Raw genomic sequence first — 27,341 nt, forward strand, 5'->3', positions numbered from 1 at the left:
TGTCTTAGCAAGGTCGTTTGTAAATCTACACGAGAATACTTGATATCATTTCGTCTCTACCTGCTAAGCTCATGTAGGGGGGGGGGGGGCATTCCAATACATAGACAGGTCCTATCCTTGTGGGTTTCCAAGGCAGCGGACTCCATTTGCCTTTGTTTCTGCATCAACCTCATGGTGATATCGATGTTGTCTGCCATCACCTGCCTCGTCCCGCGCTGTAAAAGGCGTCTTTTTGTCATGTGTTACGAGTGCTGCGCGATGATGGTTTGCGGACTGCCCATCCTTTGAGGCAGGGGAAGAGCAGTTTGTTTTCTCACATTTCACGCTACATATACACCCTCCATATAAGTTATGAATGCTGTTGACAGATTGACTGGTGGGATTCCCAAACCCAGTTTTGAAGTGCTTTTTCTGAAGTGCATCTCTTAGTCCTCTAACTGAATAAAATTGTTCCTTTTGAAGAACGCCGCGAGGGCTTATTTGAGGAAGCAGACAAAAGAGTAGTTCATTTGAATGCGTCGGAATTTGTGAGAAGCAGGAAAAAACATCGTCGGTTCATAAATCAGTCGAATCTTCATCCGTCTAGCTCGCGCCAGATAGATGTTTGGTTTTACCATGCAGGTTGGTAGAAAATCAGTGTTTGCAAGTTCTTGGTCTTGTGGTTATGGCCGTATGAGTATGTAGTTGATAGCGCTCAATATTACGTGTGTGTGTGTGCGCGCATTCAGCATAACACCACGAATTATACAACACCTGGCCATTATGTTATCTCAATATTCACGCCAGAGCAGATTGCAGGGCATTATCGTCAGCCATTGGTGCCCGCAACCGTGCCATTAAGCCGTGAAAAAGATCTGAGTTAGCCAAGTGGTTGAGCCCGGATGCTAATGGTTTCAAAGTGGAGGCTTGCTTCCACCCCAAGCAACGCCAGTTAATGTGGGACCGATCACGCCTTGAACGCATGCATCAAGCTTCCCTGTCGCGCATTGTCATTGGAGCGTTTGGCTGGCGGATTCTGAGGTTCTGGCTTCTAAAAACGCGTTTTAACTCTTCAACAGTCATATTCTTGGATCTCAGACATAACTCCCACGTCCGTGGATTTTGTGCACCGTATTGTGGGCGCGTTCGCATTATGTTTAATGCAACGCCGTGGAAACGCATTGGTTACTCTCGGCCGCCGAACTGCCGAAATCTGACCAATCCATGGTGTTCGATGCCACAGTTGCGCCACTGCCCTTCCGCCTGCTTGTGGCCGCCTTTGCGGCGTTTACGGTCTCCGCCCGGGTTTACGGGCGGCGACCATAAACGCGGGTGGTGCGGCGTGCTGTGAGACCTGCGCGATGCGTTGTACGTACCGCACGTCATCGATGGGTCGATCGCTTTTAGTTCCAATTTCGGCAATGTGAAGAGTGGAGTGGGGCAGATGCAGCTGACTTTCAACTGCGGGAACAGGGTGGTGTGATGGGGGTGAGGGCTAATAACCTTTGTCATGGCGCTGCAAAGCTTTTAACGTTGTAACAGATTGCAGGGCTGAAGGAACCATATGTGTGCTAATTCTGCGTTGCGCCGATGAAATTGTTCGAGAAGTCCCTTAAAACTGAGGCGCTTCCATGGCGACCTCTGCCCATGGCGAAGCTGACAACAGAATATCCTTAGTTGTTCACGCAACATTACGGACGGAGGCGCTATCGAACCAATACATCTCTGTCATCCCCGCCCTCTTCCGAGTCGGGTGGCTGTAATGGCGGCATCGATCTTCGATTAATCATGTCTCGGATATAACGCCGCCCCAGGCGCTGAATCAAAGCGCACTTAAGTACTTTTAACGTGTTGTGCAGCTCCACAAAATGGCCACCCGGGCGACACTCCGTAGCTAAAGGAAAAACGTCGAAGTGTTCCGGCCACACGCACCAAAGGCGGCGATGTCTTTAACTCAAAACGGTGGTGCTATATGGTGCTGGTATAACTTATGGGTAAGAATGTCAGCTATACCTGTATCTAGTCTCGGCATAACCAGCAATGTGCTCAGTTGTTATTTACGCTGTCAGGCTATATGGCGATACGCATTTAGCCTGTCTGGGCTGGATGTGGATGCCAATACGGCCTGAGTTGGAGCAGCTCAAAAAGTGGATGCTCTCAGTCACTTCTTGTGGTCAGTCGGTGTCATGCGCATCATAATGAAAAAGATGGTAAACTCACAAAGGTTGGGTTGGGTCCCGGTCTAGCTGCCATCCCCCTTCCCCCTCCCCCCCCCCCCGTTACCTATGCCAACCACAGTCTCCCCATTTCTGGTGCAGTGCTGACTGAACTACTAGAACTGTTAGTAACTCCTGGTTTGTTGCCGATTCGGACACAGCACTGTGGATTATTTCATCCTCCTGGCACGCAGTGTCTGCCGTTTTGTCTAACGGTTAGGTGCGTGACGCTTGTTGCCAAGTAAGATAACCACCTGACAATCACTACCCAAATAAGCCGCGCATTCGTCGCACCTCGTCTCTGTTTCACCAGGACCCTCGACTTCGCCTCGCCCTGATGAATGGCGTCACCGCCCGGTGCTGACGTCATCCGCCAACGCCTGACGTCACCGCCGGTCGTCAGGCCGTCGGAATCGCTCATACGCGTGTCATGGCGGACCAGGGGTGGGCTGTGAGACGGCGGATGCTTCCGCCGATGTGACGGGTTCTTAATAGCTGAACGCTCTTCACGCCTGTCGACATGTGGCAATACATTTTCACCTTCCCCTCTGGGCGTATACCTGATATTTTACCTACCTGAGATATGCCTGCCTTATTTAAATAAGGCGATCGGTTGCCCAAGCGTCTGAAAATTCGAAAGAAACAGTTGTCAGGTATTCTATCCTCATAGTCTAACCTTTTTAGCCTATCTGGCCCTGCGAATGCATCTAGCTGCGTTGACAGTGATGCCTCTTCACGCCCTTCCAACATTCCCGGCAAGGTGGGAACGTAGCGTTGACGATGGATCAGGTACAGCACCTTGGGAGCGCCTTTTGTCTTTCTTACATTGAAAAGCGTGTTCCAGCATGCTAGAAGCACTTGACATGAAAGTTGAGGCAAATTTCAAATCAAACGGAAACAACTAGGATCTTCTGCTAAGTTGGTTACGGTGTGTGATGCGATGCCACGCATGCTGACGTGATACTTTCACGATGTTTGCTAAAACAGCTACAGTTCAGCTGTGCGTCAGCTACCCGTGCTCACGACAAAGGACCGAACGGTGTCAAGTCAACGTTTGTTCTCACAACGTCGTGTTAAGACAGGTGAACGTTACACATGGCGTGACGTGCAACTCATCGCGGCTCATCAGCGGTGGAGCACGTGCTACTTTCACGCCTCCTGCGGGAGTGCCCAGAGACTAGCCGTGTCGGAGCCGGAGTGACAGTCGGAGTGGAGATCCCCACAGTTTAATGAGGGCCTTGTCCGTATCAGATCCACAGTGGCAGTCGGAATGAAGATCCCCACAGCTCGATGAGAGTGGAATGGCACCTGCGAAATGTGCGTGCTTCGTATTGATTGGAATTAAGTTGGACTAAGCTGTGCTGCCATCGAGCTTGGCAGGACTACAGAGGTGATTGTGGGTCAGATCATGGATAACAAGTGGGTATGGAGAAACCAGGTGACCTCACTATCGGTTGGCACTTTGGAGTCGTGGTTCAGCGAGACGGGCGGAGGCGCGGTGTCATTTGCAGGGACGGCGAATGGATAGTTGCTCTGCGCCGTCAAATACTGCTCATGCTGTGTCCGTTTCCGGAAGCCATCACGGCGCCCCCCAGCGTCATTGGCGTCCGTTGGCAGCGCTCTAGGCGAATCGGTCCCTGGTCACCGCCCCCTCGACCGCCCACCGCCATAACAAATACAGCCGTCGGCGACTCGGGCATCGGCCGACCCCGTGTGGCCCGCCTTGGCCATCGGCCAGACCCGCCCCATCTGGACCACTGCCATCTACTGGTGAACCTTTGCACCAGCCACTGCCATCTATTGGCGAACGGGCGAGACATTGCCTTTCTCCGGGCGTCTCCGGCGTGACCGCTGTCATGCGTTGGGCGTGATCTGGAAAACTGGTGGATTTTTAGCGGCCGGATTCAGGGGAGATAGTTGCTCCTTTTGTCTGATCCGTGTTGGAGGCTTAACGACGATGGCAGGCTACAATTGCATCTTATCACTGCTAAATGTGTCACACGCAGCTTTTCATGTATCGCCGCTCACTACGTCCAGCGGCAACACTCCTGTCAGGTCCTTTGATCCAGTTGTAGCAATAAATTTGGGAATCGACACCGTGTGTGACATCTGACCATAATTCGAATGGAAAGAGCTCAGCTCCTATCGTGTCATGCCCATTCACCTCCCGTAAGCCCCAACGTCCAGCTGATCTGGCGGTGACAGACGCCTTCAGGCGGGTTGACTGTTTGTTGCCCCGCCACATTTCCCATGTGCCTGTACTTTTCTCGCGTTTCATTGCTGCTAAATTACGCTGCAAGGCTTGTGCAAATGATGCGTGCCGCGTGTGATACGGGCGCACGCAGAACACAAACGCTGCTGGCTCCCGGCGAGCTGCGTTGTCACTGACCGTCCTTAGCGTGGGGCGGAATGTTTTAGGCTTTGTCATCGTTTATGAACAGATAAAATTTGACGATCATTCGACGCCAGAGCACGTCTGAAGGAACATTCTGGAAATTGCTTAAGTTTCGCACCGATGTCCGCTTAAGCGGCGGCGGTGATTTCAGTAAGTCTTACATCAGTCAGCCCTGTTTATTTCTGAATCGCCTGGCGATGGCGTTGGTGGGGCATTATCCGGGTCGGATCGCAGCACCAGAAATGAGCGACGACATCCGTCTTCGATCGATCGCCGGTGTGAGCTCCGGGTATTTTACAATAATAATCAGGGAGACAATTTACAGCGCCAGCAGCGACACCGCGTCTTGTGTCAGCCTGCGGAACTGTAAACGTTTACAAGCCGGACCGGCACTGTTGTGCATGCTGGTTAACGGCGCTGTCTGTAAACATGAAATGAAACTGTACCTGTTATCTTGGTAGTTTCATGTCAAATCTGCAATTCCGTTTTGAGGGTGGTTGTGTATCTGTGTGATGCATACAGTTAAGCGCCAGTATGAGTCCACGTCTGTGTGAAGTAGCGGCTCTGCTACGGACCGCGAGTTGCGTGGGTGGGAAAATAATTATATTTATGTTTGGAAAGCCCTTTTTTCTAAATCTTCTTCTTGCAGAGCTTATGCAATGGCGCATCAGTGTGTGTATCTGGTTTTTGTGTAATGTTTTTGTTTAGCTTTTTATGCCCAGGCCGGGAGCTAGACGGCTGCTCCGGTGCAGCTTTTTGTGCACGACAGTACTGGGTCCCCGCCTGCACGATAGCGCGCACCGCTTCGGTGGAATATGTAGACGACTGCGCCTCGCATGCGGCGCTTCCCCGGGTCCTGTCCATTGCGTAGCGTACCGCTCCACTGGCTGCCAGCGACGCGCCGACCGGAGCGGGTGGGTGTCGGGGACGGAGGGGGTGGGTGTCGCGGACGGAGGGGGTGGGTGTCGCGGACGTGGTGGGTGGGTGTCGCGGACGGAGTGGGTGGGTGTCGGGCTGGGGTGGGGGGTGTCGGGCCGGAGTAGGTGGGTGTCGGGGACGGAGTGGGTGGGTGTCGCGGACGGGGTGGTGGGTGTCGCGGACGGAGTGGGTGGGTGTCGGGCCGGAGTAGGTGGGTGTCGGGGACGGAGTGGGTGGGTGTCGGGCCGGAGTAGGTGGGTGTCGGGGACGGAGTGGGTGGGCGTCGCGGACGGAGTGGGTGGGTGTCGGGCCGGAGTAGGTGGGTGTCGGGGACGGAGTGGGTGGGTGTCGCGGACGGAGGGGGGGTGTCGCGGACGGGGTGGGTGGGTGTCGCGGACGGAGTGGGTGGGTGTCGGGCCGGAGTAGGTGGGTGTCGGGGACGGAGTGGGTGGGTGTCGGGGGCGGAGCGACCGGGGTAGGTGGGCGGGGGGCCGGAGTGGGCCGGAGTGAGTGGTTATCGGAGCGATGGCATCGAGCTATCCTACGCCGGTAGCGGAGAGGGGGAGGGTGGGAGTGGCGGGAGCTTCACGCACGGAAGTCATGTACAGTTAAAAAGAGATTAGGTACAACAATACCAGAACGGACAGAAAAGTCGGGTTCTTAAATGCATTTTTAACTCAGGCACACGCTGCACAATTTAAAGTTGGACGCTCTTGAGCTGTTTTATGGGGCGTAACGCTATGTACTAAAATAGTGAGATAATCAAAAGCGGCATACCGCGTACCCACCTTCCACAAGGCGTATTCCAGAAGTCGACGTCTGCATAGATATCGCTGCGGTAAGGGAAAACGCTCGACAAACGCTCGACAGCAGGAAAAGGAGCAAGTAATAGAATGTGTCGTCTATGCATTGTCTACGCATTCAAGGCAGTAACGATTTGTTATCCTATCCGATCCCCTTAAGCTTGGTTTCCGATGTGCTGAAGCCTAGGTCAAGGAGACCGTGCGGTAGACATGACTACGGAGATGTCTGCGTTTGGACTGGGGGAGACTTGTGCGAAGTGGGTTTGTTTGCTGTTGTCTGCTTGGCTACATCTTCCGTGCATGTGTTTGTTGGTGTCGAGTTTCGGTCGTGACGTGTGTTCAAGCCGCCCACATTTCGTCACCCACAGCTCACATTTCATCACCCACAGCTCACATTTTCTCACCCACAGCTCACATTTCGTCACCCACAGCTCACATTCGACGCGGCGCTCCCACAATGAGATGCAGGTCTCCACACTGAAAACGGCGCTATTTTCTCTCGGCAGCCGGACGCCAAGATGGTGATGGACGTCATCTCCCGGATGGAGGACACAGAGCCATTCAGCGACGAGCTGCTGGCGGCCATGAAGCGGCTCTGGATGGACACCGGCGTTCAGGAATGCTTCGGACGCTCCAACGAGTATCAGCTGAACGACTCGGCCAAATAGTGAGTTATGTGTGTGACGTCATTAAGGGCTCCGGCCCGACGACGTCGCGCGGACGGTGAGTTATGTAGTGAACGTGATTCCCGCAGCATTTGGACCATCGGCTCGGTCATGCGGGCTGGACGGTGAGTTGTGGGTTGACCGGGGTCCACGCAGCATTGGTAGCTCGTTCTTAACGATCTGGCCAAACAAAGTCTTATTTGTTGAACGAACTCACTTAACTCTGAAAGCACCTGCTTTAAGATCTGCGATAGATGGCGAGGTTATATGCTATCGATTCTGCGCGCAGCAGGTGTGTAGTACCTGTATGGTGGCGGGGCAGGCAGGGCATTTCGTAGCGGAGTTATTGCCAGGGGAACGAGGTCGTTTTGTAAGGTGTGTGGATAAATGGATACGGACATGGCCACGGCGCACGCATCTATAAATCCCAACGTGCAGTCTGTCCTTTTGCAACCTAATTTGCCTTCCTTATATGGGCTGCATGAGCGTAGCGCTGTCCCACAATCCACGTTTATCTTATGTTTCTTACATCGCCGTTCTCGTGACAAATTTGCTAACCTGCGGTCTCTGGACCTCGCCAAAATTTCCGCGTTTTCCAGGCTCGAAATGCTCCGCGCTACCTTTGAACACAGCCCGTGCAGCCGGCTAGATTCGCCACCTGCCAGGCGCAGCAAGGCGGAGTTCATGGAATGCAGCGCGGGTGCGATGCGCGAATACACCGACACGGCCGCACAAGAACGGACCGGCATTCAGCCGTGCCTGCCGCGCGCGACCCGTCCTGACCCGAGCCGACCCGCGTGCGACCCTTCCTGACCCGAGCCGACCCGCGCGCGACCCGCCGGGCGTCACGTATGGGCAGGGGGGAAGGGAGGGGCGGGGCCTCGGGTGGCACCTGTCTGGGTCACCTGACCCGGCGCCGGGCTGGATGGCGGCCGGCACGCCACCAGGTCGTTTGGCCGGCGCCGGCGGCCGGGCCCGGGTCATTACTGCAGCCGCCGGATCAACGCCGGCCGGCGGTTAGCGCGGGCGCCGCTCGGCGCCGCCTGGCGGATCTGATCAACCAGCTGCCGCACGGTGGACCTGAACGACCAGCTGCTGCCCGGCGGATCTGATCAACCAGCTGCCGACTGGCGGATCTGATCAACCAGCTGCTGCCCGGCGGGTCTGATCAACCAGCTGCTGCCCGGTGGATCTGATCAACCAGCTGCCGCACGGCGGATCTGATCATCCGGCTGCCGCATATGGATCTGATCAACCAGCTGCCGCACGGTGGATTTGATTCAACCAGCTGCTGCCCGGCGGGTCTGATCAACCAGCTGCCGCACGGCGGATCTGATCATTGGGCTGCCGACTGGCGGATCTGATTAACCAGCTGCTGCCCAGTGACCTTGAACAACGGGTCAGCCTGGCTACCAGCGCTCGAGGTCGAGCCTGTCTGGGGTTACGTCACCCACCCACCACCAGCGGATTAACGCAGTCACGAGGCAGGGCTCTAATGACCGCCGTGCATATCTGGCTTTGTTGATTTTTTTGTTTCGCTTTTGGTGCCCTGGCGAGAAATGCTGGAACTTCTTGTGGCATGGTGATCGCGTTTTTTACGGCTCTGAATCGCCTATTTCTCGGGCTAATCCGCTTCTGTTTTTGGTCCGGCATTGTTGGACCAAGCCGTGTCGCCCCGCCAGTGAAGTGCAGTCACAGTGACTTCACACCACCGGGCAGTGCACGCACATTTGAGGAACAAGGGGGTTGTATCCAGTGAGGGCTAGAGAATGACCGCTCGGTCCTTAATGGGTGAATGGATTTCTGTTCCTAGCGAGACAAATATTTGCCCGGCAAGTATGGGAAACTGGCAGTGCCCACTGGCTTGACCACCCCGCCTGTAGGGGGGCTCAGCAGTATAGTGGTTGAGCTGTGCTGCTTGCGGCCCAGAGATATGTGGGTTCAATTCCTGCCGGCGTCCGCCCTTCCATCCTAGGTGAAAGACAGACGATGCCGTGTAGCCTCAACAGTTAAGTGCGTCGTAAAATCCCAATGTCTGGCGCGTCCTGCCTACAAGCTTTTGGCGTTTTTAGAGGAATAAGATGCTGCGTCCAGGAGGAAAATCCAGACGATTAACACAGGACGATGCGGGGGCCATCTCAGTGGGTCTGGGCTCAATAGACACAAGCCGTAAATCACCCGGGTTTCATCAGCGCCGGTCAGTTTCACTGGGCTTAGCACACAAATCCTAAATGAGCGCGTTTATAAGACAGTGAGGCCTTACTCGCGACGTAAAACCGACCGTATAAAGCCAAGCTGAATTAGGATAATTATATTTTTCATTATCGTGCTGAACTGGACATAAGGGGTGTTTGTTTTAAATTTGATATGTAATGTTGTAAAATATTTTCCGAAAAGCGTCGGTATACCTTGAGCTTCGTTTTGAATTTCGAACGAATGGATTGCTGCGAGTGATTTCTCGTCATGGGTCCTTCAACAATAGGCGTCACAACACACTGTACGCCAGTAAGCAAGTTGTAGACAAAGATATCCCTGGCCCCCGACAGGCGAATATGGTGACGCTGAGTTCTAGCGATTGGCGGTCTGCCACACCTACCGCTCGGTTGGCCACTGGATGCTGCAGTGCGGCGTGAAAGAGGGGCACTCGAAAAGATAGTAGTTTGGCGTCAGTTGCGTCAATGCGGAACGCCAATGCGGAGCGCCACACGTCACAAATGCATCTCACGATTTCCGAATAAACACGCTCGCGATTTCTGAACAAATGCATCCCACGATTTCTGAACAAACCACCGCTGAAAATTAATCTTCACATCCCGTGATTTCTGAACACACACGTCCGCGATTCCTGGATGCTCGAGCTCGTCGCGTCGGTTGGTTGCAGCGGCGGGAGGTGCAATTAGTACCACCGCCCCGGCACCAGCTGCGCCTATCTCCTGACGACACCAATGTTCTCTGGTTGACGGGCTCAGGCGGCAGAAAATGACGGCAATTTGACCCAATCTGACTTGGGCCGCGCCAGAACTGTCTCGGGAGGCGCCGTATTTGTCACCGCCTGGCGGATGCGGACGCTATTTACGGCATCAGCTCCGCCGTATTCATTGAAGGCTGGCCGTGGCGCGTGTCGACGACGAGGCGCTATCTGGCGGGAGTGGTCGTCACTGATACGCTCTCGGGTGGGGGCAATTTGATCTCCAAAGGTTTTTCCGGACCGGTTTTAGAACGGCGCGGCGTAGCCGCGCCCATTTTTGCATAGCTGTAGACAATCGAATAGTGGATAGTTTGGTATCAAAAATTTAGATGTACCTTGTAAGGTCGCTGACCTCCGGCAGGTTAAATTCAGGCCATGGATTCAGCGGAGTCAATTTCAGGGATCGCTCAATCTGATGCAACAGTGGAGTGTTAGACGATCTCATGCAGCTCTGAGATACTTCCTTGGGCAGCACAACAATTAAATGAACAAATTCCATTGACTTAGGGTTAGATATAAACGTCAGACCGTTGTCAAAACCTGCTATATGAGATAGTTTCTGGTGCTCATTTTAGATTTATTGACAACAGTAACGGCATTACACATCTTCCATAAACTTCTTCTTAAAGGTCGAAATAGGCCACTGACTTAAAATGACCCAGGTCAACATTTTGTGTTTAAGAGCATATCGCATAACATAGTCTTTGCCGCTTAGTGAAATGCAAAAATCAAGGCAGTCTTGTATAATTTTGGTCACCATGACCTTCGAGAGGTCAAACGAGGTCAGTAATCTGAAATGAGCATGTGACCTCTCGCTTAGAACAGGTATCTTGGTTCTGTTGGCATTTTGGACACCAACCTAGGGTTTGACCGTGTTTGACCTTGTTCGACCCAAAGGCTATGACCTAGGAACCTAAAAACTGACCCAAGTATGTTCACGTGCAGCCAAACACACCCCGTAAATTTGGTGCCTCTAGCTCTCTGACTTCTGAGACCTCAGTGGGTCAAATTGACCCCCACCCGAGCGAGGGGTATCCAACCGGCCACTCGGGCGCATACTAACGGAAAAGGAAGTAGTGGAGAGGAAATCCTTCCGGTCCGCCAGGATATGACAAATGACCATACTATCCATGCCGCCGCCTGATCAGTCGTCGCCAAAGTGACCATACTATCCATGCCGCCGCCTGATCAGTCGTCGCCAAAGTGGACCAGCAGTGCAAAGCAGCAACCGAAAGATAAAAATGGAAGACTGAAAAAGAAACGGATGCACGAGGCAATCGATCTTTTCGCTAAACATGCATTTACACTGCCAATTTACCCTATTTTCACGCAGGGAATCGGACTGAAGTCTATGCGCGTACTATGCCGTCAAATTCGTGATTTAAGCTGTTTAGACAGAAATTATAGGGTCTTATATATGTAGTGCCAACAAGGCTACGTTTATCAATAACGCAGTATGTGATGCCGGGAAGGTAAAAAACTTTATCAGTTTCGCACGAAGTTAGAAGTGTATTGATGCCTCGCATGGGTGCTTGACGTCAAGAATATTGAGTCGTCTATACTCCGCTTCGGTGAACATGCCAGCCGTACTGACGTTTATTCAGCACCGGTCTCAAAGGTGTCACTAAGATGCTCAAAATGCCTGAGATGCCCAAGATGTCAATAAGGCGCGTACCTGACGAATAGGCGACATTTTCCACCGCGCGCTCTATGACGTCACCTATCACCTAGGTGATCGAGGTCACCAGCTATGTGTCGCGATGAAGCCTATTGGCGATGATACTAGGTGGCGACCCGACGCGTTGGGCTGCCCGTCGTTCGTGTTGGGCTGTCTAATGAGGCGTGTCTGCGGATCGTGTGTGTCCGAGTGCGTGACGCGACATCTGGTGGAGCTCGGTGTGACGGCTGTTCGCTGCGCATCGCGTGCCGTCTTGGCGCCGTCTTGATGGGGCCGCCGGTGCTGGGTTCAGGATACTCAGGCGGTGACTGGGTGTGCTCTCTGTGCGCAGCTTCCTGGACGAGCTGGAGCGGCTGGGCGCCAAGGACTACCAGCCGACTGAGCAGGACATCCTGCGCACGCGGGTCAAAACCACCGGCATCGTCGAAGTGCATTTCTCTTTCAAGAACCTCAATTTCAAGTGGGTAGCACGGTCTGGGTGTCGCTGAACTTGTTGGCCACTTGGGCTACCCGAGTTAATTGCCAAAAAAGGCTACCTGTGCCATGACATTGTCAATAATCCATCAGCGTCTTAAACCCCGAATTGGGCCCTCTGCGATCCTGAAACACAACTTTTTCATAATTCCTCATCTAGCGTTTTATTTGTCCCAACTTGGTCTGGCGCTCAGATAGCCGAATTCGCCGAGTCGTCTCCTTTCGAACATCCCACCTTGGCCTTGTCCCGACAAAGCGAAAGCGCTGTGCTGCACGTTGCCGCTGCCTGAGTCCCCGCCCCCCGCGCCCTGCCCGCGTCCCCCCCGCGCCCTGTCCGAGTCCCTTCCCCACGCTCCGCCCGAGTCCCTTCCCCGCACCCCGCCCGAGTCCCTTCCCCGCACCCTGCCCGAGTCCCTTCCCCGCGTCCTGCCCCGCGCCCTGCCTCAGTCCCCTCCCCGCGCCCTACCCGAGTCCCTTCCCCGCACCCTGCCCGAGTTCCCTCCCCGCGCCCCGCCCGAGTCCCCTCCCTGCACCCTACGCTGGGCATCCCGTCTGCTGGCGAGGCGGTCCCGACGGGGCCCGCCGCCAGCCGCGGCGGGCCGGGGATCGGCCCTCGCCGCTGTCGGGATCCGGCTCCAAAGATAAACGGTTTATCGGCGCCGGTAAATCGAGCCCGGCGATGTCAACACAGCCGCCGGGCCGCCGAATGCCCTCGGGGCTGCCGGTCGGTCACTGGGGCGGCCGCGGCGGGCCCGGTCCTCGTGCTCACCACGGGCTGCTGCCGGCTGGAGTGATGTGACGTCACCACCCGCCGCCGCGCAGGCTGTTTGACGTGGGCGGCCAGCGCTCGGAGCGGAAGAAGTGGATCCACTGCTTCGAGGACGTCACGGCCATCATCTTCTGCGTGGCCATGTCCGAGTACGACCAGGTCCTGCACGAGGACGAGACCACGGTGAGCGGAGGCACGCGCAGTGCGGCGGCGTTCGATGCCGTGGAAGGGTGGCTGGTGGGCTTGGCTTCGGCTTCTCATCAGGTCATTGGGTGCATGATCAGCCCGTGAGTAACGAAGGCTGCAATCAGTTTGGCTCATCACAAATGTCAATGCCTTCGTTTCTTGCGGGCTGGGACCAGCTGAGAAGGCCTGTGACATCTCATTTTCTTGTTCTCATGGATCCGATGTGTTAGCTTAGATTAAATATGTCGCGTCGCGTCGCGGTGGTCACGCATACATCTCCGGTGATCCGCACAGCGACATGCGAGCGTGTCTGTACGAGTTTTGTGTTTCTGATCATTCGACCAGGCGGCGTATCCAAGCCTACCTAATGGGAGTGGTTAATGCATCTTCATGATCAGTGACGAGGAATGTAGGGCGAGTGTTGTGAGACCATGCTGGGATGATTGAGGCAGCAGAAAGTTGGACTTTGGTGAAGGTAACTGTGGTGTTAGGCTTGCCCGCCATGAAGTCGGCAGGCCCAACAAACTAGTGAAAGTTTTGGAAAATAAATGTTAGGTGTCACAGGATGGGTCGAGTGTGATAAGTATATACCACATAAAATGTGATAGACCCAAGGAGATTGGTGATGAGAAGATCAATGCCACTGGCTTGGCTTTGTCCTAACCAGAACCAACCAACTCCCCTCAGAACCGAATGCAGGAGAGTTTGAAGCTGTTTGACTCCATTTGCAACAACAAGTGGTTCACCGAGACGTCCATTATCCTGTTCCTCAACAAGAAGGACTTGTTCGAGGAGAAGATCAAGAAGTCCCCGCTCACTATCTGCTTCCCCGAGTACCCCGGTACGTCAGCCCGAGTACCCCGGTACGTCAGCCCGAGTGTTCCGGTACGTCAGCCCCGAGTACCCCGGTACGTCAGCCCGGAGTACCCCGTTACGTCAGCCCGAGTACCCCGGTACGTCAGCCCCGAGTACCCCGGTACGTCAGCCCGAGTACCCCGATGCGCCAGCCCGGGTACCCCGGTACGTCAGCCCGAGTACCCCGGTACGTCACCATCGAGCTGTCGAACCAGCCGTCATCAGCCATCGAGCTGTCGAACCAGCTATCATCAGCCATCGAGCTGCCAGACAGCGCAGCCACTGTCGCTGGCCGTGTGTGGCTGGTCTTCCCCTTCATGCGTCGCTTACGCTTACTCAGTTACTGAGCGCTGCAGCAGGTCTTGGTCTTGGTGTATTAAGGTCTTGGTCTTGGTGTATTAAGGTCTTGTGCGTCTGGTCTATTAAGGTCTTGTGTGTCTGGTCTATTTAGGTCTTGTGTGTCTGGCGCAAGCTCTGTTTTCTTCACCAAACTCACCAAACTTACGTAAGCTGTTCAGTGCATTAGCGAGGAACACCATCGACACAGATGTGACGGTAGTATTAGCCGTATTCTTTGGAGAAAAACGAGGAGAATGGAGATATAGTTGGGCAATACCGAGCTATATCTCTATACCCAACGTTAATGTATAGTTGGGTATATATTATGCCCATCTACAATAATAATAGCTGGGTATAACCCAACCATATCACCACACTCCTGGTTTTCTCCGAGGAACACGGCTAATACAACCGTCTTATCTGTGCAAACTGACAAAACCTGTCACTCACGTAACCAGCGTGTCGTGCACATCTTGGCCCATCGCTGTGGGCTCATCGCCATCGACAGCCATAGGCGAGAAGTATCTGTATGAAGCACACGCGCATGGTCTTCCCCAAGGGGGCAATTTCTTGTACGGTTGGGGAGGGGATGGCTCCCCAACTCTGAGAAAAAAGCGGGTGAAATCCGGGGGGGGGGGAACTCCCTTTAGCGTATTATTAGCAGCGCATTCAGCTATTTTTCCTGTTCGGCTCCTACAGATTTTGCTAAACTTCACCCGTCCCCTCCATTCCTTATGCCGAGTCCAACGCTGTCGTTGCACGCCGCTGTCTGAATGTCATCAGAAGGTCTCGCTTTTTGTAAGAATTAGGCAGCGCCGTGTTCTGATGCACGCGATCCAATATCCGGCCGATGCGGTGGCCTAGACCACCATACAGTCGCGCGCCTCGCCCGAGGGATGGTGGGAGAGCGGGGAGAGGGGAGGCGTCTCATCAACTGGCAGTCAGCTGACTGTTGATGGCGACGGGAGACTCGTCCGCGGCGGCTTGGGCCGAGCGGTCGCCATGGTAACGGGCGAGCGGCGGTTTTTCTCGGGCGGTATCTTCACCGTTCGCTGCGCGCCAATGCCGCCCGGTCGCTGGGGAAGAGATAGGCTGCCGTCGGCTCGGTTCGGCGTTCGTGTTGGCGGCGGTGGTATTGGCCGTGCACGCGAGGGGCGTGATGGTCGATGGCCGACGCGGCCAGTTCCGAATGTTTTTATTGGCCTGTGCATTTGTGATGTTCCTTTTGGAATGCAGTCGTGATCGCCTTAACTGAGAAACTGCTTTGCGTGGTGGCGTGGCGATTATCCATTTATAACAGATGTCAGTGATAGATCGCAGTGCGTTCGATGCATCGCAGCATGTTCATATCCATCCAGCTGTTTGCCGTGCTGATCCTTGGCTCTGCCCTCAGGCGCCCAAGAGTACGGCGAGGCTGCTGCCTACATCCAGGCTCAGTTCGAGGCCAAGAACAAGTCCACCAGCAAGGAGATCTACTGTCACATGACGTGCGCCACCGATACCACCAACATCCAGTTCGTCTTCGACGCCGTCACCGACGTCATCATCGCCAACAACCTGCGAGGATGTGGCCTCTACTAGGCCGTGCTGTGTCATCGAGCGCGCTATTAAGCCGCGCGGCACGCCGGTGTTTCGCGGCTTGCCGCCAGGGGCGCTGGTATCTTGCGGGTAACGCGTCCCGACCTCAGGACTTCGATGACGAAGAAGCCCGCGGAGGACGATACTAGTCATCAACACGTGCTGAGATATGGATCTATTTATTTCCTCGTGAGTGGGCTCGACTGCACGCTGGTTGGCTCAAGTGTGGCAATTCGGAATCGGAAATACTGTGGTGCGCAGGAGCCGCAAACGAGCGATGTGCGCGTGGAGACTATTGGAACTTTTATCTTACCTGCTTAACGATAGGTGCCAGCACAGTAGCGACCGAGTCGTCACCACCCGCACGGTCCACTGGCTTGCGATCTCCTAACCCGGGTCAGGGGTTACCTTGTTTCGTGGGTCGTTGACACGGGGCAGTTTTGTAACATAGCGCGCGCCGATAGCTATCCATGTTTTGTGACTGCCGGCGGGCTGTCCCCGCAGCGGGGTCACGTGATCGGCCGGGCGGGGCCGATCCCGGCGGGCGAGCCTAGCGACCCTGGCGGCGACAGAGCGCGACCGATGTCCACGTGTTCTGTGGCCGCCGCGGCGTCGGCGGCGCCGCGTCGTGACGTCACTGTGACACTGTTGGGACCATAGCGGCTGGCGGTCGGCCGGCGTTGGCTCGAGGGCGACCCCCGCGTCCCCTCGGGCCACTGCCGACCGGGTCCCGTGACCCGCCGTGGCCGCCCGGCCGGCTAGACCGGCGTTCGTCTGCCACTGATGTCTGCGAGTGTCGGTGTTTGGGACGGCCTGGCCAGGGAAGTGCTGTTGTCCCCTGGTCGTGCCCGGATCTGCCGCAAGGGACGTCGATGGTTCGTGTCAGCTGCGTCATCTTTTCCGCTTCTGGCCGGATTGGGGTCTATTTCGATCTGTCTCCTGTGGGCTTCTGTGCCGTCACTAGTAGACACGTTGGGCCCATGTGAGCCAGTAACAAGCCAATCAGTTTCAGAGCAGACTGTCTACCGGCCCTTGCACGCGCCATTGCATCAGTGCGCTAGCCCGCGGTAGGCGGCTTGAAACGGTCTTTGTGCCTCCCGCGAGAGGGCACGCTTGTCAACAATAATTTCGATTCCGCAGCTTTTTCACACTGCCGGCCGATTGAAGACGCACAGCTCCGTCGTGGGTGTCCGTATGGCTTGTTCTCATTTTGCTGCGCCGCTTGGGCCGACGGCCACCGGACCGGTCCATAAATTCCGAGACCGTCGGCTGCGCGTCGTGGATCCGCGACGATGTTGGTAGGCGCGGCTAGCCGTCGCTGGCCGCGTAATGTGCGATAGCACGGCGCGTGGGCGAGGTAGTTTGTTACATAACGAGACGGCCTAGCACCCATTTATCCTCGGCGGTTCGTGCGTCTTTGTCCTTTGGCTGGCTGCGTGTACTTTATCGTGGTGGCTGCTTGTTTCATCCTGATTGGTATGCTCCCGTGACGTCATATGCTGCCAGCTGAGCTGCCGCGCAGCCGACCGCATTCGTTCGCACCTGGATCGCCGCACGAGCGCCGCGCGGACCGGTTGATGCCGCCCGCCGCCACCGTCAGCTGCCGTCACAAACGGTACCGACCGTGGAGCACAACGCGATGCGCACACAAGCACATGGAGCACTTCGCGCGGCGCGGTGAACGCGCAGGGCCGCGGCGCGAGCGGCCTGCGGTGCCGCTTCTGTGTTCGCAGGGCGGTCCGACGTCCGAGCCGTGTCTCAGTTTCGTTTTCGTATTTTTGCGTATGAGTCATTAATAAACGCCGTTTGATTGTTAGAGGAACTCGTTGGCTGTTGATCAACGGAGTGCACGGGGCGAGGTTTCGGCGGTGTTTGAGTAGTGGAACTGAGAACGTGAATAAGCATGCGAACTACCAGCGCAACGATTACGCCTCGAGAGAACATGGCCACTGAGATTCGCCGCAGCACTTCAGTTGTTATAATCAACTCATTACACTCGGCCTCCGATGTCAATAACGGTGGCACAGAAGAACTGATCAAGCCCCAGCCCCAACAAAATTTGGTAAGTTCCACATGCCATTATTCCAACTCCACTCAAGATCGAGCGCGCGTCCGTTCCGCGGTGACTCGCCGTCTCCTCGCCCTCGTCCGTTCCTCGTGTGTTCCTTGGACGGAATCCGACGCCCGAGACACCCGGCGGGTGAGCAGCACCATACACGCCGCAGCTGTCGGCGCTCACACGGACCTCCCAGCCGCTGACGTCACTGCTGCGACGTCCAATCAAAAGCCAAAAGACAGCGTCACCTCTTGTTCCGACGTAAGCTCGTTCACATTGGTTACGGTGGTCGTGCAGGCGCGATGTCCGACCGCGCCCAAATGCGCGGCAGAGAGAAACGTCCCGAGGGCGAACCGGACCGGGTGCAGACGCCCGCTCAGCACGCGCGGGATGGAACAGAACCGCGCCGCCGCGCCCCCGTCGGGCACGGCGCTAGCTCGACCCACGGCCGACTACTCCGGTACCAGGGCCGGGACGAGCCAGCGCACATGTGTGCAGGCGCTTCTGGGCGCGACCCTCGCCGACACGGGTCCGACGGCCGCGGGACGCGGGCGTCGCTCAGAATCGCGACCGGACGCCTCAGACACGCGAGTAAGAAAAGGTGCGGCGGCCACACCTGCCGCCGACGCAAGCGACACACACGCTGACGATCGCACCCGACAGTGGACGTCCCGCCCCGGGTTTCAGGGCGGCGGTCACCCCGTCCCGGCCCTACACGACAGACAGCGCACATACTGGAACAAACATGCAAAACGCGGGTAGCAACAGGGCGGTACGAAAACGGTCACGCGCGCCACGCCGATAATGCCACTGCGCCGAGCCCACAGGCGGCGCCGGTCGGGGCGGCGGCGGCGCGCGCGCACGCAGATATGAAAGGTGAGCAACCGCAGCCCTGAGTGAACGGCTGCAGTCCCAACACTGTCCGAGGGCCACCGCAAGGGCGACCCACAGGTGGCCGGGCCCAGGTGCGTGAGTATGCTGGTCGGAGACCGAGGCGGTCCCCCAAGTAAAACAAATCATGCTCTTGCTCCCGCAGCGCGACGGGGAAGTCCATGCAGTCAGGCGCGCACGCGCGCGCCCCGATGCCAGCGCACTCCAGCGGCGTCCTGCGCAAACACAAGTTCATCACCGCCGTCCGTCAGCGCCATGCGCCTCCAAAACAACGTTCGTTTAAATAAGACATCTATCAAAACACGAGGCGAGCCGTGCAGCGCACGCGAGACGCCGCTCACGAACGGCACGGCTCACACGTCGGCTGCGACCGCCGACGCGCCGCAGCGGCGCCCGGCTGGTGCCGCTGGTGCCGCGTCACCAGGCGTCCGTGTATCGAACGTCCACCTCCCTGAGCTCAGGCAGCTGGATGCGCAGGGCCGTCCACGTCTCAGCCGACAGCTTGGTGCTGTTGAGGTTCAGCGTGTGGAGTCCCTTCAGTGCTGCGGCGGGAGACAGGCCACGTCACGCTCCGGCCAGCACAAACCCACATTCGAGCCAGGGTTTGAGAGAACGTGACATCTGCCCGTTTGCCCCGCCCCCCCCCCCTCCCCCAACTTGGGGGGACTGAATACCAGGGGTCAAAAGCGAGTTGCAACGAAACGCACAGACACTCACAAGTAAGGCGCACGCATGCAAATTTCAGCCCCCAGCCTGTCCGTGTTCTCTTCCACGGACACGAACTTCCACTTCTGTCCGTGTTCCAGCCCACAATGCGGCCACCGACGGCGGCGACGCGTCCCAGCCCAGCATGGGTGGACGCGGCTGACAAACGGCACTCACCGGCTAGCGACGGCAGCGACTTGTTGGTGACGTACGTCTCGCACAGATTCAGCACCTCCAGCTTAGGCAGGTGTTCCGTGATGAGCAGCAAGCCGTCGTCGCCAAACTGCAACAGCGGCCCCTGGTCAGCCACTCTGACGGCCCGCAGCGTCGCGTTGCAAATCAAATACAAGAGAAGGAGTCTCGAAGACTCGAGAACAATGACAAGACTATTCAGCGGCACCCGTTACCAACTGTCAGAAGCCATTCGTCCAGAACGCAGTCCGACCACCCGTGCACACAACACAATCTTTCCGACGACATCAAACAAGTCCGAATTCTCCCCCCCCCCCCCCCTCCACCCCTCTCCGCTGAGCCACACACCACGCGCGCACCACACGGCACCCACCTGCGTGCACCAGAGGTTGAGGCAGCGCAGGTTGGGCAGCTTGATCAGCTGCTCGGCGCTCTGTGACGTGATGGAGGTGAAGGCCAGACTGAGCGCCTCCAGGTTGCCGAAGCAGCCGGTGGAGAGCAGCTGCGCCAGGTCGTGGTCGGTAGAGCGGCTCGGCAGGCTCAGCACGCGCGGCCCGCCCTTCGATTGCTGCCGGGCGGAGCAGGAGGCGCGTTACGACCGAGGCGGGGCGGCGAGGTGGCGGTGAGCGGTGGGCGGTGGGCGGTGGGCGGTGGGCGGTGGGCGGTGGGCGGTGAGCGGTGAGCGGCGGGGCACCATGGCAGCCGGCGCGTCATGGAAGCAAGCGCCAGTTTCAAGATTATAAGAAGATGTACCCCTTCCAGATGTAACCCTTTTAAATCGGGGCGGCCCCTTGTGTGTCCGCTAATACTTGATTGGATTCGGGAAGGGGGGGGGAGGAGGAGGAAGTAAAAAACACATGTCTTCCCCCGACTGAAAACACGTTTGCGTACTTCGCGCGCAGGCACCCATGCTCAACACCTACCACCCGGTCACCGGCTCCAGATCTACCACCAGGCGCATCTCGAGCCCTCTCACAACAATCAGCGAGATCAATCGCGTTAATGACAACCGACGCAATAACACATACGTTGCAAAATACAGCCAGGCCATGACCCGAGCAGCGCGAGGCTAGTGTCCAGCTCTCGTGACCGCTGCCCCTCTCCACCACCACCCGGCGCGCGCGCGCGCTGTACTGACCAGCTCGCGCAGCTGGTTCATGCGGTCGCAGAGGGCCCGGTAGCGCGCCTCGCCGCTGGCCGTGCTGACCAGCGTGCTGACCGTCACGCGCTGGTCCTGGCAGTCGGCGATCAGACCCCACTCCAGCATCTGACACAGGATCTCCTGCAACGCCCGCCGTGCCCCGTCAGCCAGGGCTCGAGGGAACGCCGGCGGCCCGGCGCACGTGGAACACTGGGACCTTCGCGGACACCCTGACGACAGTGACGCTTTACGACGGATCATTGATTTTCGCTTTATGATGGACGAATGATGTACGCCTTACGACGGATGGTTTATCATTTGGGTATTTTTCAGTGGCAATATCTCTACAGACTCGGAGCATTTTCAGGATTTTCGTGGCTTTTTTAAGAGCGATGATTTCCTTGACCTTGTTCATCTGTGATCAAAAATCCAACTTGAAACGTCGATTATTGACAATGTAGACATCATTTGCTTGAAAACGCCGCTTCATCAATTCATCCTAGCACACTGAAGGACCGATGTCTGCCATTGTAAAAGCTCTAAGATCATGTCCAAAAAACAACACAAAAAACAGAAGAGCTCCAGGCTTTTCTTGCTTGCACCAAGGGCGTGCCGTTCGTAATGTTAGAACCCTGCATGATTAAATCATTAACCCCAATTATCCACGTCCCCGCTCCTCTCAATGCCCGGCTTCTGTCGTTCAAAAGCCGGCTAGTCCCAAAGATCACCGTGTATCCCCTCCTTAGGCACCCAGTCCCGGTGCCGCCCCTGGAGTTGACACAGGTCGGCGCGGCTGCGACCGGCGGCGCACCCCCAGTCGGGCTCAAGCCGTTACAGATACCAACCACGCAAGCTGGTGACTTTGGCTCCGCGGCAAGACCGGGGACGCGGTGTGGTCTGTCGGAAATGTGGCTTAGACAAGACAGCGCCTCTCGACAAGAAAGCGGCCGTGTTACTACCAACTCCCTCACGTCCGCCGTCTCCAACAGTACTGAACTTTCTAATCCTCGCTCCTGGACACCACACGGCATCAAAGAAGCGTCTTTACAAGCTCGCGCGATGACACACCCAGCTGGCCTTGGGTCGAACACCACACACAACACACTGCTCCGTCCGAGCGTCCCTCTCACCTGGCACGTGGTGTCTCCGCGCAGGGCCATCAGCTGACAGGCGCCCAGCACCTTCAGCAGCGACTTGAGGAAGGCCTTCCGCCGACAACAGCAGGTCAGCAGCGTGCTCAGCTGCAACGACGGTAAACTTCAGACGCACAGCCGCGCATTCATGACAAGCGTGCGCCAAAACTACTAGTTTATACTAGTTTACTGGTTTGTACTAGTAAACTAGTAGAACTACTAGTTTATACTAGTCATACTAGCTAGTTTATAGTCCTTTTCTTTTGATTGTTTTCTTAGATTGCGTCACAATGTATGCTAATGGTCAGACAAATCAGGGTATGCAGGTTGAACGAAAACATGACGTCCTGGGTGCCAAGAAAATGGTCCCACGAGCATGACCCGTTGAGCAGGACAGGACAACTCTGTGTCAAAACCGGTCCAGTTCTGCACGCACCATGCCGGCCCACAGCTGTCCGTCGTCCGGGCAGGAGGCAGACGATGGGCACACCACGTCCAGCCAGCCGTCCTTCTCTTCGCGCGTGGCCAGCACCATCTTGTGCACCTCGCAGCGCGGGTCGGAGCCAATCCGCTTCAGGACAGGCGCCAGCGACCTGCGGCGACAGAGCACAACCTGTAGTACGGATCACTGCCACCGCGCGGCGCTGGGGAGACGACGGCGCCGGGACGGGTTTGTCAGCCTCGGACAGGAGGGCGGGTGGGAGGTGGTAGTGGTGGTTGGGGGCGGGGGGGGGAGGTATTGGCGTCGTGAACGAGCTGGGACTGATGTTAAGCAGTGGGAGTTTCCGGCAGGAGACGTGACAGCAAGCTCAACAGCGGCTATGATTAATGTGTGCCAGAATCCGTCCACGGGGCGACCACAGATGGAAAGGAGGCACAGCACGACGCAGGGCGTGGAGCCCACTGAACGCTCCTAAGAATGAGGAAGCAATGACAAACCACAGCGCGACCAGCGGAGAAACCACACAAGAAAAGGGCCTATGGCTGCCACCTGCTGTCACCACGCGCCCTGTCCAAGTTCGCCACCGTCAAGCGACGTTGGCAAGGTCACCACCGACGTCAGCGGCACATACGGACCTTACGGGCTCGCAACGGGTATAATTAGCACTGGGCGGACATTCGGTCCAGGCTGAGGAGGCAATCTACGGCGATGATAAGGCGCATTACGACAGCGTCCATGGCACCGACAGCTTGTCCAAGGACAGATGACGTCTGAACGAGCCTGCCGCATCGTCAGCATGAAGCAGGGAGAATGTGGTACAAATGGGCAGCACGAGGCAGCAGACCACCCGTTCGAAATGCTGTTGAATTAAGCTCGATTAAAAGTTCTCACAGCAAACTAATTCACGACGCTCATGAATAACCCATCCAGTATAGCCAAATTATCGCAGCCTCTTCAGTACCGCAATAACGTAAGCCAACAAACGCCGATCTCTGCGCACAGAACAAATGAAGAGAACATATGAAGTACACAGGGAACCCCCTCAATTATACACGTTCGTGTGAAAGAGATCACCGGAACAACGTGGCGCTGAAAGCCTAGGATTTAAACCTGACCGAACCGCAAACTGGTGAAATGGAAACGACCCTGACGTAACTACAGCGGATCACAAAAAGCGCTCTTAAACTTTATGAGATACATTACGTTGTGAACGGACCCTTATAATAAGCGGATTCCTTTTCGTCGGTACCATCACATGAGCAACGCACGAGAGCCTGCTTTTAATCAATTAAACAAATCAAAACATGGCGCAGTGCTGTTGATCTTAAAATTTTCCGCCAAGTCCCACATGACCCAGCAAATTAACAGTTTGATTTACGTGTAAGGAACAAGACTGCAATTGCCATTATCTCACAACGAACAGCAGAGCAGTGTAAGCTGGATGCACGCTGTACGCATCCGTTCCCAACAAGAAATACACCCAATCCGAAGTGTTACGTGTAACATCAACGTAAAAAGGTAGCCTTCTATGTCACAAAAAGACGGCCTACAATGAGGTGAGTAGCGTCGGTACCGATCACCGCACCTTATCCCAAACGTCGTCCGTAACAGAGGCCAGTCCGTCCACGCCCGTCCACGGCCCGCCATTTGGACGGGCTATCAGTCAACCCAGCACAGGCCTATGCCCCGTCCGATCTGACCTAACGGAATCCATTCTCCATGTCATCCAGACCGTGGCGGGCGCACCTATGGCTGGCGCTTCTAGGCGTGGCCACCGCGTGCCGGGGTCCGCCTCACCCCGCGCTCCCTCCCACCCCCTTCGCTGCCTGCGTCCTTCGCGCCTGTCGCACTGAACTGGGGCCACAGGCGAAGAGTCTGCTGCGAAACCTCGCCGCCGGCCGCCTGACGCTCGGCGCATTCGTCCGCGTTGCCGCCGAGTGGATGGCGTGCGACGATGTGGACCGGGTGGACGGGGTTGACCACGTGGACGACGTGCGGACAGCCGCCGCGACCGGCGCCCGCGGTGAGAGCGGTGACGCGGCGGCCGACCGACGGCGACAGATGTTGCGCGTCGCGCAGTGCGGCCTGCGCCACTGCCGCCGCCACCTGCGACTGAACGCAACAGATGCGGACGACAGCGGCGGCGGCGGCGCTGAGGGGAAAGCGCAGACGCTATGCCGCCTGTACCGGGAAGCGGCCAGGCGCCAGCCACAGCTCCACGCCGAATTGGAGCGAGCCGACGGGAGCGAGCGCGCTCCGCCGGCTGGGAGCGGGAGCGAGGCGTCGCGCCCCGCCAGCTGGTGGTCACAGATCGCCCTGCTGCGCTGGTCCGATGACCACCCCAGGAAAGGGCTCCGGCTGTTCGGGGATGTGCACCGCTGGGACGGCTGGCTGCACCGCGTCGCCGAAGCGAGCGCCAATGGGACTGCTCCCGACGGCACCTTGCTGGGGCTATAGTGGACGATCGTTGACAGTAGCACGGATGCTGGGACCGGTGCGCTTCAGCAAGGTCGCCGCCGCGCCAAACCCGATGGCAACAGAGTGTGAAGACATCAACGTCCGCCGCAGAAACGACGTTATAATAACCCACTGGACGACCGCGTAACGTCCGCTGGATACGTGACGTCGTTATAATAGAAACGAGGTTGTAATAATGGCCACTGAGAGCTAAGAGCTCAATACCAGCCAACGCCCTCTGGGATAAATGACCCATTTGACAGCAAACGATGAAGGAACTCTGGAGACGGGCGAACAACACGGGCGCGATTCCAGACGCCGACCCGCGTCACCCACCAGCCTACAAAATCTCCGGCGTCGCTGGGCGGCCAGACAAACCAAGACCCACCGCCGGCGGGAGGTGGCGACCCCAGCGCACAGCGCGCGTCACACGCCGCGGCGGCGCCGGACACGGCGCGCACTCACCTCACGAAGGCCGGGTGGCTGACCGCCGTCTCCGGGAACGGGATCGGCTGCAGCAGCAGTGCCAGCCCCGGCCGCCAGTCGTCACATTCAGACCTGCGGCGGGACGGGGGTCAGCGGGCGGCGCCGACACGTGCACACGTGGCCCACGTGCCGCACCACGTGCCGGGTGGGCGGCGCGGGGGCGCGGCCCACCCGGCGGACCGTGGCCTGGTCTGCGGACATCGATTTCGCGGGCGCGGAGCGCTCCATGTGCGGGGTATTTTCGCCCTATCGCAGAGAGGTTCGTGGTACATGGACGTATAAAGCTGGAGGCGAACACTCAAGTTTTGCACTCCGAAGTGAGACGAAGACTCGCGGACTCTAGATCCGGGCCGGCGCAAGCACCGTCTCTGAGGAGCCTCACATGATGCCTCAGCTACGCGGTTCTCTCCAGATGCAAGCCCGGATGCGTCCGAGGAACGTCACGTAACACCTCAGCAGCGTGGCCCTCCCCAGATTCAGCCCCGGATGCGTCCGAGGGGCGTCACGTGACACCTCATCAGCGTAGCCCTCCCCAGATAGGATCCCGGATGCGTCCGGGGCGGGGGGGGGGGACGTAAACGGATATCTAAATTGCAGCTGCCACAATGATATGGCAGCGACGTTGCGATACAGCAGTTGCCCGGGCTCGCACATACCGTCGGGGAGATATCTCAACGTCGCATGCACCGGTTCAACAGACCCCGTGACCTCGCGCAGCGTCCCGGAACTGTGCGTCACGACACGTGACGTTCGCGGACGTCTGCGCATTACATTTATCGGCCAAGACGGCGACCCCACTGAACCTGAGCGAATGTTCAACAAGATCACCTCGAAGTGCACCCATCAATCCAACGCGTTACATTAGGACCACCTCACCAAGAGCAGAACGATCTCAGAACTCGCTTTTCGTAAAGAAACGCGACGAAAAATATACTTTCTTTTCACCATGGGGAAAATGAAGGCTGGGGTGAGCCTGCCCCCCCCCCCCCCCCCCCCCCCCGCTCACTTTGACTCCCCACGCCCTTGCTGACCAGCACTGAAGCGTCAACCCGAGCACATAACAGACCCCACTCGACGCCGCTCGCGCCCCCCCCCCCTTCCCTCCCTCCTTCAGGGATGACGAACGACACCACGGCTGACGAGAGAGAGAGCCCCCCAAACACTCACACAAATCCGACAACGTTCAGGAAGAGGTCGAGGTGCTCGTGCGCCTTCGTCTGGTCAGTGGCCAGGCCGAGGGCGTTCTGGTCGTCGGCCGGCCGTCGCCACGCCTCCTGCAGCAGGAACACGGCGCCCAGACAGGCCGCCACCAGGTTGGGCAGCACGCGGGGGTGAGGGCACGTGCTGCCCGGGCCGTGCATCCTGTCAGGGAGGTCAGAGGTCATCGTTAGGTGGCGCACAGGGGCCGTCGGCGCGGCGGGAGGGGCGCGGCGGGCGCAGTGGAAGGACAACACGACCACACAAGAACGTGTCCCGTTGCCACGTGGTCTCGCGCTTTGCGTGTAGATGAAATGCGCTTTGCCGTGTGCTTTCACCGAGAACTGTCATCCCTGAGTTGCCACAGCTCCCGCTCAAGTGAGCGCACTGACCTTCTGCCGACAGTGCTTTGTGAGTATCGAACGCGGAGTTGTTAGCGCCCGAGTCGTATCCCGTGTTTTGTCTCGTCCTGCACGCGGCTTTTTAGGCTCGGCGCGTTAGCCGCTTTAGAGAGCTGACAGCCGGGAGTGCTGTCATCCGCAGCAATCAGACACGCTATGCCAGAGAGCAGTTATTCTGTTCTGAATTCCCTTCAACTGCAGTATCGTCTTCGAACGAACTTCCAAAAAAGAACTTCGATCGAACTTCCAAAAAAGCCTGCAAAGCAAGCTGGACACCAACAAGCTCATCATGGTTATTTGGAATACGAATCTGCAATAGCACATGGCACATAGTGCCATTGACATCCCTAAAAACTCTAGCTTGTTCAGTGCCAACTGGCTGCGCACAGCAATCGCGAAATTTCCCTACATTTTCCC

The 27,341-nt window shown here is 57.0% G+C and overlaps 2 protein-coding genes across 2 annotated transcripts in view; one reads left to right on the forward strand and one right to left on the reverse strand.

Moving 5' to 3' along the window:
• The window catches only part of LOC119105674 (guanine nucleotide-binding protein G(o) subunit alpha), a 53,639-nt gene extending 35,998 nt beyond the window's left edge, over positions 1-17,641 (forward strand). Inside the window, exons 4-8 of the mRNA XM_037229142.1 lie at positions 6,818-6,978; positions 11,954-12,082; positions 12,919-13,048; positions 13,739-13,892; positions 15,639-17,641. Of these exons, the coding sequence (XP_037085037.1) occupies positions 6,818-6,978; positions 11,954-12,082; positions 12,919-13,048; positions 13,739-13,892; positions 15,639-15,826 (762 nt within the window). The 3' untranslated portion in view covers positions 15,827-17,641. The remainder of the gene's footprint in view (positions 1-6,817; positions 6,979-11,953; positions 12,083-12,918; positions 13,049-13,738; positions 13,893-15,638) is intronic.
• A 1,518-nt stretch (positions 17,642-19,159) lies between these two features.
• LOC119105673 (C-Maf-inducing protein) overlaps positions 19,160-27,341 on the reverse strand; it is a 52,159-nt gene continuing 43,977 nt past the window's right edge. The window contains exons 8-15 of the mRNA XM_037229141.1: positions 26,494-26,688; positions 25,306-25,398; positions 22,378-22,534; positions 21,939-22,049; positions 20,806-20,949; positions 20,041-20,235; positions 19,653-19,758; positions 19,160-19,312 (exon numbers count right to left, since the gene is read on the reverse strand). Coding sequence (XP_037085036.1) covers positions 19,188-19,312; positions 19,653-19,758; positions 20,041-20,235; positions 20,806-20,949; positions 21,939-22,049; positions 22,378-22,534; positions 25,306-25,398; positions 26,494-26,688 — 1,126 coding nt within the window. The 3' untranslated portion in view covers positions 19,160-19,187. The remainder of the gene's footprint in view (positions 19,313-19,652; positions 19,759-20,040; positions 20,236-20,805; positions 20,950-21,938; positions 22,050-22,377; positions 22,535-25,305; positions 25,399-26,493; positions 26,689-27,341) is intronic.

The sequence above is a fragment of the Pollicipes pollicipes genome, unplaced genomic scaffold (genome assembly GCF_011947565.3).
Source record: "Pollicipes pollicipes isolate AB1234 unplaced genomic scaffold, Ppol_2.1 Scaffold_6138;HRSCAF=7277_pilon_pilon_pilon, whole genome shotgun sequence".
NCBI lineage: Eukaryota > Metazoa > Arthropoda > Thecostraca > Pollicipedomorpha > Pollicipedidae > Pollicipes > Pollicipes pollicipes.